Here is a 17552-nt window from a genome sequence, read left to right as displayed (position 1 = left end):
GTTTCCCCACCACAAAGCCCCTCTGTTCCATCAAAAACTCATTAAATTCTCTTCTCCTGCATGTACCTGGCTCTGGCCTTCCGTCCCGGGGCCTTGGGAGGCTCTGGCTGCGCAGCCCCCTGGCTCTCCCCTGCAGAGGTAGGTACGAGGGTGGGCATAGCAGGACAGGAGCAGGTCCTACTTCCTCTGAGGCCCCGAGGTGCAGCAGGAAGGATGGGTGTGCTTGAAGCCCTCGTGTGAGACCGTGGTCACCTCATTGCATCCTTCGAAGTGAAATGCTGGTTTCGGCCCTGTGTGACCCGAGCTATGTTTCCGAGGCTGTGGGAGCCGCAGGGCCGGAGACCCCGGGCTCTGCAGCCCCACCAGGCCCCGGGGGAGAGTCCCGGGCGGGCTCTGCAGCCGCAGCGCTCGGACGGCAGAGGGAGCCAGAGCCCCGCGCCCGGGACCCCCCCCACCCCTCCTGGGTCGCCGCTTTCTGCCCCCATGACACCCCCGAGCGCGGGGTTGGGCCGTTCCCGGGAGGCTCCTGTCGCCCTGGCACCTCCCGGCAGCCACGGGCCCGCGTGGGGCAAAGTCCTGCGGTGCCCGCGCTGCTGCCGCGTTGCGCTCCCCCTGCTTGCTCCAGCGCGGCGTCGTGTGCCTGCAGTGGGGGTCCGTGCCCTGTCCTCGGAGCCCCACACTGCCACATCTATGTTCCCACGGCAGCCCAGCCCGGAGTCTTCCCAAGACAGCCACAAGGGCGGCTCGGCAGGACTGCTTAGGGTTGCGATGAGAAGGGGGGATTTATCAGTGGTGAGACAGGCTGTGTTAATGCCCACATCCCCCACGTGACACAGCCTGGGCGTCCCACGGATTCCAGCCACCCACCCTCCCGAGGAAGCGGAGAGGGGCGAGGAGAGTCTGAGTCCAGACGGCTTCCTGCCGCGCCCCACACCTGCCCCGGTCCCGGCCCCGGCGCTCCCGCCCCGCCCCGCCCCGGCCCCGGGCGGAGGCGCCGACTGCCGCCCCGCCCCGCCAGCCCGGACTTTACCTCCCGGCCGGGCCCGCGTCGTTCCGGGCCATGTGAGCCACGGGGTCGGGCCGCGGCGCCTCACCGGCTGCGGGATGGAGCGCAGGAAGGTCTTCGTGGCGCTCGACGTACTCTGCCTGGCGGTCGGTGAGGGCTCGGTACCGGTACCCCCGCCGTGGGCGACTCTGAAGCGTCACCGCGTCCCGCCCGTGCCTTCGGTGGGGTCGCGCCGCGGGCTGGGGTCAGATCCGCGGAAGGTACAGGGGGTCCGGGGTCCCGCCGCGCCTCCGCCCGCTCCGGCCCGTGGCCGGTGCCGCCGATCCGGGGGCAGGGCGGGAGGCACCTGCCCGGCCGCTGTCCCGAGGCTCTGGGCCTCCTCCAGAAGCCACAGGCGGTGCGGGCGGGCGCGGCAGGGCCAGGCGAGCGCCGGTTCCTGCCCCAGCGCTACCGGGCTCCGTCGGGAGTCCCGGTTCCCGAGGGCGACCCCGTTGGCCGAGCGCCCCCCCGGGGACTACGGTCTGTCCCAGGCCAGGAGGCAGCAGCTGAGTCCCGCCGCTCGGGCGGCACCGGGACGCTTCCTCCGCCGCCGCCGCCCTGGCTGCCTGCCCGCCGCCGAGCCCGGCGCTCCACGGGCAGACGGAGCGAGGCCGGGGCTCCGCAGCCTCGGACGGGTGGGTTCGGGGGGCCTCTTTCAGGACGTCCCCCACCGCTCGGTGCGGGCAAATGCTCGTTTCTGAAACTGCAGGAAAGCACTGAATTAAGACGAACTAAAAATAAAGGCCCGGAGCTTCCCGGGCTGCGGGCCCCGGCGCGGGGGGGCCCGAGTCCCAGTGCTGCTCGAGGCGCGTTTCCCTCCTGTGGGCCGGTGCTTTATATTTTTGGGGGAGCTTTTTTTGGAGGATGAAATTTTCCAGAAAGAAAATTGGTGTCTAATTTGAGCTGAAAATGGACGTCTGAGGTGTGCAGGGAGGCGGCGGCGGGGCCGGGAGGGACCGGCGCTGGTTCCCCGCGGGGCGGCGGGGCAGCTCCCTGGGGCTTTATCGCCCTGCTCCCCGTTCTCTCAGTGAGCGCAGGAGGCGGCGGGACCCCCAGGGCGGGAGCGAGGAGGCAGGGGCGGGCGGGGACAAAGGTGCGAGTTCCCGGGAGACGGAGGAACAAGGGGAGGCGGAAACCGCCGGGAAAGGCAGAACAGGGAGAGGAGACTGGCCTAAGGTGGCCTGCGGAGCCGGGGGGCTGCTTCCCGGGGGGACACCCTGGGACCCTCAGGGTGGGGGCGCCCGGCCCGTCCTTGGCTGTTTCTGGGCAGGGTTGGGGCAGAGCCCCTTCCAGCGAGGGGCTGGCACGGCTACTGCGTGGGGCAGAGACCTGCAAACTCCTCTGGATCTCTGGGCATGGTTCCTTCCCGGGTGAGCTCTTAGCTGCCAATGGCCAGAGCTGCAGCACACTGGGTGGAAAAGCCTCCTTTCCCAAACTGACAAAGCCTGCACAGCATCTCTCAAGAGCCTCGAGGAGGCAGGGGAGTGAAGAGGCTGGTAAGAGCAAGGGCAGTGGGAAGGTGAGAGGGACAAGCCAAGCACTTTGGAGTCCCACTGTGCCTGGGCAGGATCACCCATCAGCATCGCTCAAGCACCAGCTCTCCTGGAGCTGCTGTGAGGATTCTGCTGGGACCATCTCGGGGCCCTTTACTGCTGTAAAACAGTTTTGCAAGATGCCTGTGCTCATTAATTTTAATGAGGTCTGTCTTCCTAGGCTGAAAGACTCTGGGGAGCATGAGGAAAAGGCACAAGATCAAGCCTTGCCATAGTGTGCCTGGGGAGGAGTGGGACAGCCGTGGGGGCTCTGCAGGTGCCCAGTTGTGGCCATGTCATGTGGTATCTGGGCGCTGCAGGCATCTGCAAGCTCTTAATAGGGCCATATCGGTGGTGGGACCAGTACGTTGGTGGGTTCAAGTCCTCCTGCTCAGGGTACAGGTGGCTCAGGACTTTATCCCCGAAGGGGATTCCTCCCCAGCATCAGGGAGCAGAGCCCTGGGGACGAGAGATGGGGAGACTGCACAGTGCTGCATGCCGGTATGGAGCCTGCTGGCTGGTGTCCCCAGTCCTCACCTCTCTCTACCTTGCAGCATCTCTGCCCTTCATCATCCTGACACTGGTGAACTCCCCGTACAAGCGAGGCTTCTACTGCAGTGATGACTCCATCCGCTACCCCTACAAGGCAGACACCATCACCCATGGTCTCATGGCTGGGGTCACGATCACCTGCACTGTTGTCATTGTAAGGATATACCACCCCCTTCTCTCCAGGGCAGGGGCATCCTGACGTTGTATGTGGAAGCTGGGGCCCAGCACAGCCACCTCCAGAGCCCTGGCAGGGCAACAGGACCCTCAGCTTAAGTGCTGCTCTGCTGGGGGTCAGGAGCTCCCACTGGGGTAGCGAGACCCACATCCTGTGGAGCTGGTTCCCTGAAGGGACAGGGAGAGGGTCTATGAGCTCCTGTGGCAGGCAGATGCTAGGGGCTCCTCTGCCACAGAACCAAGAGCCAGAGCATCCTGCAGCCCTGGTTCTGAGGAGATACTCAGTAGTGCTCAAACCTCACCCCTTGCCTCCTGGTCTCTGCAGATCTCATTGGGGGAGGCATACCTGGTCTACACTGAGCGCCTCTACTCCAAGTCAGAGTTCAACAACTACCTGGCTGCCCTCTACAAGGTGGTGGGGACCTTTCTCTTTGGGGGGGCCATCAGCCAGTCCCTGACTGATCTGGCCAAATACATGATTGGCCGTCTCCGGCCAAACTTCCTGGCTGTCTGCAATCCTGACTGGTCCAAGGTGAACTGCTCCGTCTATGTGCAGCTGGAGAATGTCTGCCAGGGAGACAGCAGGAACATCACCGAGTCCAGGTGAGCTGTTGGGCCACAGGACATGTCTCCTCCCAGCAGGCAGTGCTGGGCTCCCAATGGCAGCCCCAGATGGGTATTGATGCTCTCCTGCTGCAGGGCAGAGCCTGTGGAGTGGCTAGAGGGCTTGTGGGGGCTGGCTAAGGGCTTGTTGTCATGATCTGACCCATTCCTTTTGCCCCACAGATTGTCCTTCTACTCGGGACACTCCTCCTTTGGGATGTACTGCATGATGTTCTTGGCGGTAAGTGCCATGCCACCAGAAGGCAGCCAGCCCCCACAGATCCCATGCACCCTAAGCACCCCATCATCAGGCTAGTTGGTGCCCCCTGATCTGGGTGACTGCTCCCCTCTTTGCTGCCCAGCTCTACGTGCAAGCCCGGCTGGTGGGAAAGTGGGCCCGGCTGCTGCGTCCCACCATCCAGTTCTTCCTCATCACCTTCGCCATCTATGTGGGCTACACCAGGGTGTCTGACTACAAGCACCACTGGAGCGACGTGCTGGTGGGGCTGCTCCAAGGGGCTCTCATTGCCGTCCTCATCGTGAGTGTCCCCTGTGCAACCTGCTGCTTGGCCAGGTTCCTGCTTGGCCTGACGGAGGGGTCCCCAAATCTTCCTGTTGGTCTTTTTCAGGTCCGCTATGTCTCTGACTTCTTCAAGCACCGTCCCCCACGGCAGTGTGAGGAGAAGGACCCAGAGCGCAAGCCCAGCCTGCCGCTCACCTTGAGCGATCCCGACCACAATCACTACAGCTACCGCGGTGCCCCGTGAGCCGCACGCGGCCCGTGCACGCCAGACTGCAGACATGCCCCTTACCATGCTCTGCTCCTGGCTCAGGGATGGGGACTCTGGCTCTGTATTAACTGTTGGCTCCATGGCTCTGGTGCCTCCAACTGCCACAGGTACCAGCGGGGCAGCCCTGCCTGTTCCCACTCCCACCGTGCCATAGTGCCCAGCTCCCCATGCCCCTAGTGCTGCTGTGCTTGCCGGTACCTGGTGATGATGCCAGTGCCCTGCCTGTGGGAAGGGGATGTCCTCAACCCCTGTGCATCTGAGTCATGCTCCAAGGCTGCTGTCCCAGCCCTCCCCATGGAGGAAGGGGAGGGAGGGAAGGATGGCACGTGGGGATGGATTTATTGGGCTGGCAAAGCACTCTGAGCGAAGAGCAAACTCCTCGGGAAGTCTGACTTTGCCTGTGCTGAGTGTGTGTTGTCCCTGTCAAATTATCCAGTCCCTTCTGAGAACAAATCCTTACAGGCACAGAGAGAGGAGGACAACTGCTGGGCTAGCTATACTTTTTTGGAAAGGATTAAAGCAATCCAGAGCTTTTCTTTGTTCCATTGGTTACCTTTAAGAGCAGTCCTGCCCACCAGCACCTGGTGCAAGCAATGAGTGCCTGGGCAGGCTCTTTTCTGGCACTGCCTGATGCTGCAGTCCTGGGTGTGAGGGCTGTTTGCCCCCCACCTGCTTCATGCCTGGCTTGGGCAAGGTGTTGCTCTGGCCTTTGGCATTCCTGCAGCTTCAGCTAATGCTTTAGGGTGTGGGGGGGGCTAGGGAGACACTTTCTGTGGTAAAGGAAAATAAATGGGGATGTGGAGCTGAACACGGGAAGGGGGGGCAATGGGTATAGAGCAGTCCCATTGCTGACACGCAGCTGCCTCCAGCACTGGAGCGCTATGGGTCTCTCTTTAAAATACATGCATTTTCATTATGATGTGTTTTTATAAAAATGTTTTTAAATTAGATCATCCTTAAAGAATTAACGTGTCAGGCCTATTCTCTTACTCCATGGATGTTCCTGGCATTGGAGGATGAGCTTAAGTGTTCAGGGTTTTCTTTTCCAAGGGAAAGGTGTCTGAAGCCCCTCTTTAGCTGTCTGTTTGCTGGTGGGTGGTGGTGGTTGTCAGGGCCATTAAGCCCCTCTCCCACTTGTGCTGTGAAAGGTGGACTTGACCAAGGCTGATGGGAGCAGCAGCCCCCCAGGGCCAGGTGCTCTTTGCCCATGCTATGCCTGTGAGGTATTGCATTCAAGGGGGTTGTGCTTCAGCCAGGCAGCCCTTTGAGAGGTAAGAGGAGACACTGCTAGCAAGTGGCTCCAAGACCCATCCCAGCCAGCTGCATCCTGGCACTGCCTTTGCCCTGACCCAGGAACCTCCTGTGCTCCCCGGAAACATGGCCCTGCTCTGCAAGGGAGGAGGGGAGGCAGGGAAAGGCTCTTGGAAAAAGTAATGCTTTGTGCCTGCAGCTCCTGCAGCCAGAGCTGAGGGAAGGCAGGGAGCCAAGAGCCTTGGCACAGCTGCCCCATGTCCCTCCACTGTCCAAGGGATGTGGTGGGGACAGGTGACAGGGCCAAGCTGGGGAGCTATTGGTCATAGGGCCCTCTGACTGCTGGGAAGCAATAGGGGACACTGGGAAGCAGCACCCAGTAAGCCTCAGGATCTACCCACTCCCTTTGGGGTTGGGATGACCAGTCCTGGGGTCGGCTCTTGCCCACCCTTGTTGAGTGCAGCCTGTCTGTCCTGCTGGGAACGGTAGGGAGCCCCATACTGGCTGCGTGGTATTGATGTGCTTGCGCAGTGCGGGTGACTCCAGTCTAGACAAGCCCTGACAGAAAACATCCTCCCTGTGTGGAGGGAACTCCCTTTCCCCAACATTGCTTTTCCATTTTCCTCCAAGAGCTTTCCTTCAAAAAGTCCTTCCCTGCTCCCCAGCGGAGTCCTTCCCCCATCCCAGTTGTTTAATATCTGATAGTGTGAAACAAAGCTGGACGAAGTGCCAGGGCAGGGCAGCTCTGCCACAGGGTTTACAAACAAAGCTCTACACGGGCTCAGCAGCTCCTGGAGTTGGGCAGTGAGGTACAGCCCAGGTTTGTGAGCTGCCTGCTTGGTTTTCATTTGGCCTGCTGCAGTGCCCAGCAACTACTCGAGTTCCTGGTACTGCCTCCACAGCTCCTCTGTGCAGTCAGAAACAGGCCTGCATCCTTCCCTTGAGATCTGATTTCACCCCTTGGATGCATCTCTGGAAAAACCAGCTGGGCCACAATGCTTCAGTGTGCTGCTCCAAAGGGCAGGGCCAGCTGCTGTGTGTTGGGAGCTTGGTTGCCCCGTCCCCAGGCGGATGAGGCTGCCCGCCTGCTCACAGCTGGGCCCCACTGTGGGACAAGCTGAGACCTGACTAAATTTGGGGCATGCCAAGCCACACCTAACCTGCAGTTGGTGGAAGCTCCTGAGCCATGTCCAGGCACATGTGCAGCCTGCTCCAGGTGTGCTTTCTGGCCCCACTCTGCAAGGACAGGGGCAGGGAGCTTGCCTGTGCTGGCTCCTCAGCTCCACGGGTGCCAGCAGGGCCCTGGGGAAGGCAAAGCAGGTCCAGTTTCTGCTGTGAAGTCTGGCTTTCCTCCAGCCCTTGCTAGCCCTGGTCATGGCTGAATGCCACTGCACCCTGCCAATGCTGTTCCAGACCTGGGCTGGACCACACTGCCTCGAGTCCCTCGGTCTGAGCAGTGGGAGGAACTGGGCTCCCTGTGGGGCTCGTACTGCTCCTGGGAGCTGAGGAGAGAGGGAAAGCAGCATCCAGGGGTGGGGTTAGGTCCATGTGCCTCTGTTTCTCTGTTCAAGGCTTGAGCTTGTACTTGGCCCCATGGGTCAGAGCTAGTGAGAGCTCTGTGCATCCTGCTTGGTGAGTCCCAGGTAGTCCCTCAGGTGTTCAGGGTGAGTTGTGGCCCTGGGTATTGTGATAGCTTGTGACTGGGATGTCCAAACCCCTTTGCAATGGGTGACTCAGGAGTTGGGGATCCAGTCCTGGTTGTGCTGGGGCAGATTCAGCTGCGGGCTGAAGCCAAGCAGCGTTAGCCTGCGAGGCATGGCTGGGACCTGATGAGACAGCCATCCTGTTCCCCAGTGTCAGCAGCTCCACACACCAAGTGCTCTGCCAAGATGCCTGCTTTCCAAAATAAGCTGCTTCTGGCAGCATTCAGACAGGCTCTGGCTTCCAGCCCTGCTCCAGAGGGGGCCCGTAGCTGCCTCCCCCAACCTGTGCCTCCTTGCTGCCTCCCACCCTGCCACGCAGCATCCTCCCTCCCTTCTCCCTGGCACTCCTGCTGATTCCATGGGCTTCGGTTGCCCTAGCCCCATCCCCAGGTTTCTTCCCACTCAGCTTTTTTCACTGGCTAAGTGGGGCAAGAGACGGGCAAAGGGGCTGAGCTCCTCTGTGCCTGCAGCAGCTTCCAGGAGCGGGCAGCAGCCCTGCCAGGAAGGATGTTACTCATCCCCTAAACATTCTTTTCTCTGGCCAGTGGCCATGGAAGATGCTGTGGCCAGATGCGCCCGTGGCTGTGGGGCCTGGGGTGGCCCTGGCTGGATGTGCTGGGGAATACCGACGCCATGGCACCCTCGGGTGGGATGTTGGCATCCCCTGCCCGAGCGCAGCCCACACCACGTAGGCCTCTCGTCCCCCTCAGCAGGGCGAGTCACGGAGGGGGAGTGGTGCCAGGGCCTGGACCCCTGGAGCTGGCAACTCTGCCCGGCACAGCCCGTGGGGGTTGGGAGGGCCCGCCGAGGTGGGGAGAACAAGGCCAGTGTCCGGGCTCCTCGAACTGCCCCGGCCCCGGGGGCAGCGGCCGGGAGCTGGTTCCATCCCGTCCCACGCCGGGCGGCGGGCGCTCGGCCGGGGCGGCAGAGAGCGGTAGGAGCCCGGCGGAGCCGCCGAGCGGAGCCCTGGAGCCACGACCGGAGGAGCCACCGGCCCCCGCAGCGCCGCCGCCCAAGCCCCGGTGTCGCCCACGCCGCCCGGCCCGGCCCCTCCTGCCGGGACACTGCATGAAGCCAGGTGCCCCCCCCCCCCCAGCCTCGCTTCTTCTCCTTCTTTTGCTCCTTCTCCTGGTCCTGCTCCTCCTCTTTTTCCTCCTGCTCCTCCTCCTCTGATTCCATCAGCACCTCCTCCCCCACTCCCTTTAATCGACGTTTCCGATGAAATATGCACGGTGCCATGGACTCCTTTGATCCACTAAGGGAAGAAGGGGGCTAAAGACGAAATTAAGTCACAGCAGAAGGAAAGGCGAAGGGGAAGGCGCTCCTGGGGGAGGGTGTTATATGTCGCCCCTTTCTTATCAGAGCACCTATCCTCGCTGGTCCCCGTCCCGGAGCCCGTGTCACCTGAACTTGGCGTTGAGCACGGGTGCCTGTCGGCAGAACAGGCGCAGGGGTAGCACCACCGGAGCCCTCCCTGCCGGGGAGTCCCGGCCGCGCTCGAGCCGCGCTGGCATGCGGAAGCTGGCAGCCGAGCCCGGGGAAGCAGCCAGGGGGTATGAGCAGCAGTTTGTTTTCTGCTGCTTGCCAGGGTCCATGCAGAGCTATGGCGCTGCCAGGGTTGTTCTCTCGGGAAGCACTTGGCTGCTGAGCCCTGGCTCTGCGGGATGGCTGGCTCTTCTCTGCTGGCCCTGGCTCCTGCTCAGGGGCAGGCCTGACCCACGGTGGTGAGTCAGGTGTTCCTGGGTCCTTTCCTTTGGCCTCCTGCCATAGCGTTCCTATCAAACAAGACCTGCATTGCCAGGCCTCCCATGACTGCAGGTCTCTCCTGGTCACAGCAGGGAGCTGCCAGCCTGCGAACTGGCTGCTGGACATGTGATGACCCGCAGGTACAAGCAGGTTTAGCCCTGTCAAACCCAAGCCTCTCCCCTCCCTGCTCTGCCTTTGCCAGGATGGGTAGTGTGGGCAGCTGGTGCTGATGGATGGTACTGCCAGAGATCTGGTACCGGGGATGAGATAGAGTGGCTGCCGGCAAGGATGGGAGACATGGTAGCAGCAGGGCAGGGGGATCTGCTTAATTTCTTTCCTCATCAGTTCTGGAATAGCACTTGCCCAGCCCTGCTACCATTGTGCCCTCATGATGGTGGCCCTGCAACCAGGGAGGGCAGCCCAGCATCACCTCAAGCAAGTTGTCCCACCAGGCACAAGCCTGTCACTGTTTCCATGCCTCACATGCCTGAGGCCTCCCTAAATACAGTGTGTGGGGACTGTGCAGGGGGGCTCCCCCTGGGGCAGAATGACTCAACAGAATCCTGCCAGGGCCCTTGCTGGGGTCCCTGTTCTCTTGTGCTCCCTTGGCCTGTCCACCCAGCCAGCCCCTCACATGTCTTGGCCTCCTCAGCCCCATGGGGTGATGCTGGGAAGCTTGAAGAGCAGAGGAGACAGGGTTATGAGGTTGGGGAGAGGGTTTAGGGGCAGAGATGGTGCGTCAGTCCACATCTAGACTGCCTTTTTTTTTTTTTGGTTATTTTAGTATTTTTTTCCTTTACACTCTCGAAGCCTTAACACGACCTTAGCCAAATTATTTTCCCTCCCCTTGAGATTTATGGCCCTCTACCAGAAATGATCTGTTCTGTCTGTGAAAATTGACATCGCGCTGTTATTACATTTTAAAACATAATGAGGGCTGGGAGACCACTCTTCTGCCACTCTCTCCACCAACACCCTTCCCTTCACGGAGCACAAACCCCACTGATTGCTGGTGCAGAGCCAGCAGTAGGTGCAGTGCAGTGAGGACAGGGGCATCCCCCACTCCAGAGAGGGGAGGGTCTCCCTCCCTGTCTGCCCTTAGCAGAACCGGGTTAATGGGAGATCTCCCACCTGAGACCGCAGTTGCTCTCAGAAAATCCTAGGACTGCCAGGGGACAGACAGGGCAAAATGGGGCAGAATGGACTGGGACTTAGGGCTTTCCCTCACTTAGTAAAGGCAGCTCATGGCTGGAAAACCCTGCTCCCAGCTCAAGGGGCCAGTGTAGCCCATCACCCCTGGGATCTTGAGCCCTCTGGGCACGCACAGCATGGCCCTTGCACAGTCCTGCTTTATTTCAGTGGGTTTGTTGAGTTTATGATTGTTACTGTTCTTTTCTTTCATGGGCTGGGGGCGAGTTGCTGTCCCGAAGGAGGGTCTCTGGTCCTTCTGCTCTGTACCCTGCCAGCACTGCTGGGAACTGACATCACCGCTGCTACTGTGAGGATGAGTCTGTCCCATGGGCCAAACCATCGCTGCCTTTGGATGGTGATGGGACCGAGGATGAAGGTGTGGTGAGGAGGAAAGGACTGGCCAGTTCCTGGATTAAGGTTAAAGAGGGGGAGAAGTGGACAGACACCTCACAACTGCTGCTCCTCAAATGTTTTATTTCCTGCTTAGTGTAAGACTGGATTGACCTGCAACAGCAGAAAATGTCGAGCAACCATCGATCTCCCTGAAAGGAGTAAAGTCACCAGAAAAACCATGAGAAACCCCAACTGGGTTGTATGGATCCCAGCCTGCTGGCTGGACACAGAGAGCTCTGGGAGGACGGTGACAGCGCTGGTGGGGGTGCAGGGGCTGGTGTAGGGCTACTGGGAGGGGACATGGGGGCCTCTTTCCCAGTCCAAGTATCTGCCTATCCCAAGGGCGATGGACCCTCGGAGCAGCACCCCACGGGGCTGGGGGTGACGGAAGGGAGCTGGGTGCTGACAGATTCCTTTGCTGCTGCTGAGGGACAGGGCCGGTCCAGAAGCCCTTCCCAGGAGCCCTCCCCAGGCCGCGCCAGTGCTGTCGGGCAGAGGGATGCTGCCGCTTCCCACTGTCACACAGGAAATCACAGGGAATTCCCGGTGAGGCGGGACCTGCAGCCGGGGGAGGGGGGGTGGCGTCGGGTTCGTTTATTTTCCCAATTAAAAATAACAAAGAGGAGGGAGGGAGGGGAGGGACGGGGCGGAACACGACGTCTTCTCGTGTTTAGTGTTTATCAGCAATAGCCCCGAAGCCGAGCGCTGCTGCCCGAGGCGGCGGGCGCGGGGCTCCGGTGCAAACTCTCGGCTTCATGGTGTGGGCAAAACTTCTGTGGCGAAGCGGGGGTCCCCGCTGCGGGGCTAGGAAGGGGTCGGGCCGTGCCCCGGGACCCCCCGGCCCCGCACGGGTTAAACCCCCGCTCCCGCCGCACCGCCCCCTCGGTGGCTGCTCGGCCTCCCCTGATTGACACCTTCCGCAGCGGCTGGCCGAGCTGGCCAATGGGAAGACCGCTCCGCGCGCCCCACGTGGGGCAGCAGTTCCCACTGTGCTCCTATTGGCTGGCGGCCGAGGCGATTGCCCGCACGGGCCAGGCCCCACGTGGAGCTGGCGCTCGCGCTCGTTCATTGATCGTGCTCCGCAGAGCGGCGGCCGCGCGGGCGGGGCGGGGCGGGGCGGGGCGGGGCGGGGCGGGGCGGGGGCTCGGGCTCGGCCCGGCGAGGCTCAGCTCGGCTGCGCTCGGTTGGACTCGGCTCGGCCCGGCTCTGCTGTGCTCGGCTCTACCGGGCTCGGCTCGGCTCGGCCCGGCCCGGCCCGCTCCGCTGCGGGGGCGCGCGCCTGGGGCCGGGTCTGGGTTTGGGACCCGCAGCGCGGTGAGTCCCGTCTCGTCCCATCCCGTCCCGTCCCGACGGTCCGGTCCAGTCTAGTCCGGATAGGTTTCCGACGGCCGCAGTCCAGCCCCGCTTGGGGCTGGGGCGGCGGCGAGGCCGGTGCCACCCCGTGGCCGTACCTGCGGCGGGCGGCGGCGGGGCCATTGTCTGCGCGGCGCGGGGGGCCGGGGCTGGGCGGGTCCCGCGGCGCCCGGAGGGAGGCCCTGGGCCCCCCGTCCCCGCGGGGATGTGAGGCGCGCGGTGCGGGGCTCTCAGGTCGCGGCGGGGCTGCGGATGGGCCGGGGCCCCGGGGCTCCGCTCTGGTGCGGCTCCCGCAGGGCCCCGCGCCTCCAGGCAGCGCCGAGCTGCGACCCTCGGTTTCTTCCCCAGGGCCTGATCCGGAGCTGGGAGCCGTCTCCAGGCCCCGTCCCGAGCCTGAGGCGGGGCCCGCGCGGCCGGAGGATCCCGGGCCTGTCCGGTGCTAAGGATGTTCCCGCAGAACCGGCCCCCGGTGAGCCCCCTCACAGCCTCGTCCCTTCGCAGCAGTGCCACCTCAGCCCTTGCAGGGCCTGTGCCCCCAGACCCAGCTCCCTGCTCGGTGTCGACAGCAGTTGATGCTCGGGAGCGTTGCTGTGGCTCTTCCCAAAGCGCTGAGTCCCAGTGCTGGGGGTTTGGGCTTCTTGAGGAGCTGGGAGTGGGATCTGCCAGGCTGTGATGGTCAGACAGTGATGGGTGGGCAGGAAGATCAGCTGTGTGGCACTCGGATGAGGACTGGCCACTGGGTCCACGCCATGCTTGGTGCCACCTGTGGTCATTAATCTGCTGATTGAGTGGCCAAACTGATGCTCACAAGGCCCTTGCTGCATGGCAAGGGCCAGTGGGTAACCAGTTTCCAGTAACTCGTTCTGCCACCTCCTGCATGTGCTGCTCTCCCAGACGTTCCCCATGGCCTCTTCCCCGGGTGCAGGAAACCCCTGGGGGGATGCACTGGTCTCACCGGGCACAGCAGTGACCTTGAGGGTCCCATCCTCTGCCTAGGCCCATCTCCAGGCACCCTCTGCTGCTTCAGGAGCCGCTGTAACTGCCAGTGCCATCCCCAGCACCCCCCAGTCCCTCAAACTGACTTACCCAGAGACCTTGGACCGCATCAAGGAGGAATTCCAGTTCCTGCAGAACCAATACCACAGGTGAGAAGCTGCCAGAGTTCACATGCCAGCAGGGAGGAGCTGGGCACTTCATTGGTGCTGACAAGCAATGGGCTGCTGCTGGCGCTGGGCATCAGGGCAGGCAGCACCATTCCATGTGGCTATGGGCACTGGCACTGGTCCATCCAGAGGATGGCTGTGCCAACCACCACCTTGGTAGCTTAAAATTACACTCAGGGGGAAACTCAGCCTTTGCCAGTGAAAAGCCCCAGGCTGAGGTGCTGGCTTCCAGCGCTTGGCTCCTGGGCTGAGCCAGAGCCATCACTTAGCAGACCTGGAGTCCCTCTTATCCCTGAGGCTGCTGTCCAGGATCACCTTCCCTTCCTCACACCATGTGGGGCAGAACAAGGTTTGAAATGAAGCTTGGCTTTGCAGCTCACTCCATTTGGGAAGCAGATGCTGGGGAGGGGGTTAAGAATCCATGCAGACTGTTCCCTGATGCCCAGATCCCTTTGTCCATATCATCTTTATCAGCCCCTTCCCACCCTCTTTCAGGTGGTTTTCTTGGCTTGTGCTGAGAGATTGGATTGAAGCTGAGAGCAGGAGGCTGAAGCGTGTGGTGCACTGGGAGGGCTCATGCTCTGTCCAGCCAGGGAGATCCTGTCAGTTGGGGGGACCAGGCGGTCGTTCCCTCTCCCTTCCTCTCCTCTTTGTTTTTACAGCTTGAAGTTAGAATGCGAAAAGCTGGCAACAGAGAAAACAGAAATCCAGCGTCATTATGTCATGGTTAGTGAGCTCCACCTGAGTGGAGGAGGGTGGTGTGGGTCCTTTGAACCATCAAAGGTCACATAGCCCTGCGATGCTTTACCTTCTCCTTTCCTTTGAGTTGTGTGGCCAGGTCCTGAGATCTGATTCCTGTGGCTGTTATTGTCTGGTTTACCCCTAAAACAAGCCGTAGTGTTTGATCAGGAGTTGCTACTGCAGCTTGCAGTGGCAGAGCTGTTCCCATTTGGGTTGTCCCCATTCCCACAGGCAGTGAGCGGGAGCCCTGGTAGGACTGTGTCCATCCTGTGGGCTGCAGCCATGTGCCAGAGAGACCTCTGCTCCCAGGAGAGAAGCTGGGGATTGTGTTCTTGCCCTGATCTGGCCATGTCATGGTCATTTGTGACGAGGCTGACCTGGCGTGCTAGTGCTGGAGAGGACTTTCTAGTTATGAGTAACCCTGGTCTCCAGAGCCATGCTGATGCTGCCTTCTTTCCCTCACAGTACTATGAGATGTCCTATGGCCTGAACATTGAGATGCACAAACAGGTGAGTTTGGGTGGGTTGGGAGTGTTGTCCAGCTCCTTGGTCCTAGCTCCCTGGCTCCACCTTGCTATCTGGGCCGTTCGGGCCATCCCTTCCACAGACAGCAGGGGAGGTTGCTACCTGCTGTAGCCCAGAGAAGGCTGTGCCTGTCGGAAATGTGTCCCCTTCTCTGTGCTTTGGGAGCTTTGTGCTGCTCTGCGTCATGGCTTTGGCTGCCTCCTTAGCTCTCTGCACCTGAGCTTCTGTTTGATTGCTGGGTTCAGGGTGTCCTGGCTGGACTGTGATGCTCTTGTTGTGTCAGGCAGAGAACAGTGGTGGAGGACTTGTGCTTGCATGGCTCCTCACATCAGTTGTGAGTGGCTGTGTGGGAACTGTCATAGGGGAGGCTGGCTTCCTCGGTGAGAAGGGGGCTGCAGGGTTATGAGTTCTGGCTTGCAACCTTTGCAGCTGCCAGGTGGCCTGGGGGCAGCTCACCTGGGAACAAGGGCTGAGGACCATCATGAGGTGAAAAGGAGTGTGTTGGGGGGTGGGTGCAGAGTGGGCTCCCTCGGGGCTTCACTGCATCCCCATCACTCCCTTCTGCCTTTCCTCTCTCCCTTCCTCTCTTGCGCTGAGCTCCAGGTCACCAGCTGCTCTGAGAGAGAAGGTTTCACCTCATCTATTTTTAAAGAGGCTGCGGAGGAGCCTGGTGAGGCATGCTGTCACTGTGGCCACCTCCCTGCCCGCCCTACGCCTGCCGATGCCAACTGTTGCACGGGAGCCTGCTCAGGCGGTCCGTGTAGCGGTGCTCCCCCCATCCATGGTCAACATCCAGGGCAGGCTGTTGACCACTCTTGCTAGCTTTGTGCCTGCCAGGAGGGTGTTCCTGCTTTTCCTGGGTGCCCTCACTGTGCCAGAAGCCCTGCTGAGGAGAAGGCATTGAAGCCACCCTGGCAAGGAACGATGCCAAGGGTCCAGCTGGCCCAGTGCCCCTCCCCAGAGGGCTGCAAGCTCCTCTCCTCTGGCTGCTGGTTCTCTCCCAGCCCTCGCAGGCTCGTGTTTTCTATCAGCCCCAGGTGTCGCTGGCCGCCAGCCAGAGAGCTGTCGGCACTTTTAACAAGGGCCCGTAAGTCTGCTCTGACAGCCAGCGGCCATTGTGTGAGAAATGGGAACTGCCAGTGCGGGAGATGTGGGTTATCTCTGCTGGGGAGTGGGATTATGTTGCCATTTCTCCTCCCCTTCCACCAAATCCAGCACTGCTCATGGGCTCAGGCAGGTCCTGAGCACTCTTGGCTGTCCCGGAATCCCTGAGGGAGCGCTCACCCATGGCTGTGGCTGGAAGCTGGGTAGTGGGTAGTGCCATGGTGCCCAGCCCAGCATCCCTAGGGGCTCCTCAGGCGCCCAGCAGTGCTGGCATCAGAAAAGTCCGAGGCATGGGGTTTCGCTCTGAGTTTGTTTGGAGGGAAATAGGGCTGGGGGCTGGCTGTGGTGGTGCAGCTCTCCAGGCAGCCACAGGCTTGGCAGGAGAGGATCAAGACAGGAATGAGCGGGAGACATTAATTTTTTATTGTTGCTTTGTTTTTTGGTGTTGAGGGGGCCTGTAGCTTTTTATAAAACCACCTCCCTGAATCTGCCTGGACTTGGACTTGCTCACCACAAGCCAGAGAGGAGGTGATGGTGCTGGTGGCTGGGGGGGCTGCAAACAGCGTGATCGTTTTTCATGCTGAGAGCGTTAAAGTGCCAGTAAATTGCACATTAACGAGTGCGAGTGAATTGGAGGCAGCTCTCCCCAAGGAGCTGCTGCCCATCAGTGCATTAGGGAAGAGAATCCATCACTGCTGGCCTCGGGAGACAGCTAAATCTTTCCCAGAACTGCCGGCTGCCAAATCTCCTTGCTCCCCCCTCTTCCTTTCTTTTCTTTCTCTTTTTTCCTCCCTCAGAAGGGGAAGTGAGGGCAGGTGCCAGATTATTTGTATTCTATTCTCTGGGTCTGGCAGGAACAGGTCGGCAGCTGCTCTGGAGGGTGGCACAAGGTGTCCCTGGGTCTGTGTCCCCACACCAGCTGGGCAGTGCTGCAGCCCCTCACCCTGGCACTGTGGTCAGGTGTCAGCTCCATCCCTGGCTGTTGGGGCCCTTCACCTTTTGGTCTCCCCCCAGGGGCTGATAAGAGGGTCTGGGTTTGACCTGCTCCTCTCAGCCCCATGCTGGCCTGGTAGTGTTTTCATCTACCCTACCTGGGTGGGTAGGGAGCTCCTTGGAGCTTGGGACAGCATCTTACCTGGACTCCCATGCTGGGTGCCCTTCCAAGAGTGCAGGACATCCCCTGCCCTTCCAAGAGTGGAGGACACCTGGATTTAGGGAGAGCTGCAGGTCTCTCCCCTCTCTCCAGTCCTGGATGGGGAGTTCCAGCTCTCTGTGGGCATCTCTGCTGGTGCCTCAAGCAGCATCTGCTCTTTCGGCCATCATCTGCTGGTACCAGGAGCAGGGGCCTGTCCCTGCAGCCCCTGTGACTTCTTCCTGGAGATGTGTCTGTGGGGCCAGGGATGGCTGAATGTCTGTGCTCTCCCCTCGCCCGGGATGTGCAGTGTAGAACCAGCAGGAGCCCTGGAAGCTGGCAGTGGGGTGCCCTGGGAGTATGGCACACCATGGCACAACGCCGCTCTCCCTCCCCATGCTCTGCTCGCCCTCTGTGCTCTTGATTGCCAGTGGCACTCAAGTGTTGCAGAAAAACAGCAGCTGTAAGGAGAGCACCTCTCCAGGGCTTCCTGGGGGTTGGGAGAGCAGCAGGTAGTGGTTGTGGTGCCGGCAGAAGGCTGCATGGGGGGGGG

At 61.2% G+C, this 17552-nt stretch overlaps 2 protein-coding genes across 11 annotated transcripts in view; both read left to right on the top strand.

Moving 5' to 3' along the window:
* The first annotated feature begins 1007 nt into the window (after nt 1-1007).
* PLPP2 (phospholipid phosphatase 2) lies at nt 1008-5661 on the top strand. The gene is made up of 6 exons (XM_027901083.1): nt 1008-1156; nt 3132-3283; nt 3629-3906; nt 4090-4147; nt 4269-4445; nt 4536-5661. The coding sequence occupies exons 1-6, from the start codon at nt 1105-1107 to the stop codon at nt 4671-4673; spliced, it is 855 nt and encodes a 284-aa protein (XP_027756884.1). The 5' UTR covers nt 1008-1104; the 3' UTR covers nt 4674-5661.
* Nucleotides 5662-12275: 6614 nt separating this feature from the next.
* Nucleotides 12276-17552, top strand: part of LOC114066407 (transducin-like enhancer protein 1) — an 11811-nt gene continuing 6534 nt past the window's right edge. For 5 of the 10 annotated variants that reach the window (XR_003573180.1, XR_003573175.1, XR_003573174.1 and 2 more), the window contains exons 1-5: nt 12276-12295; nt 12683-12803; nt 13331-13479; nt 14160-14223; nt 14704-14748. Coding sequence is in view for 2 of the 10 variants with exons in the window: in XM_027901061.1 (XP_027756862.1) it covers nt 12780-12803; nt 13331-13479; nt 14160-14223; nt 14704-14748 (282 nt within the window). In the remaining 8 variants the exon portion in view is untranslated. Of the gene's footprint in view, nt 12296-12682; nt 12804-13330; nt 13480-13657; nt 13847-13992; nt 14224-14703; nt 14749-17552 lie in introns of those variants that run through there. The other 5 variants (XR_003573177.1, XR_003573178.1, XR_003573176.1 and 2 more) reach the window with 5 other exon arrangements.

This window comes from Empidonax traillii, unplaced genomic scaffold (genome assembly GCF_003031625.1).
Source record: "Empidonax traillii isolate 1590-97213 ecotype Southwest subspecies unplaced genomic scaffold, ASM303162v1 scaffold761:size885847, whole genome shotgun sequence".
Classification (NCBI taxonomy): domain Eukaryota; kingdom Metazoa; phylum Chordata; class Aves; order Passeriformes; family Tyrannidae; genus Empidonax; species Empidonax traillii.
This window is presented reverse-complemented; position numbering and strand designations above follow the sequence as displayed.

What these genes read in the sequence shown, in the direction of transcription:
- PLPP2 (XM_027901083.1), top strand. Translation starts at nt 1,105, where the DNA reads ATGGAGCGCAGGAAGGTCTTCGTGGCGCTCGACGTACTCTGCCTGGCG. An exon ending in AGGAACATCACCGAGTCCAG is followed by an intron (nt 3,907 to 4,089) that starts GTGAGCTGTTGG and finishes TTTGCCCCACAG; the next exon opens with ATTGTCCTTCTACTCGGGAC. An exon ending in ACTGCATGATGTTCTTGGCG is followed by an intron (nt 4,148 to 4,268) that starts GTAAGTGCCATG and finishes TTTGCTGCCCAG; the next exon opens with CTCTACGTGCAAGCCCGGCT.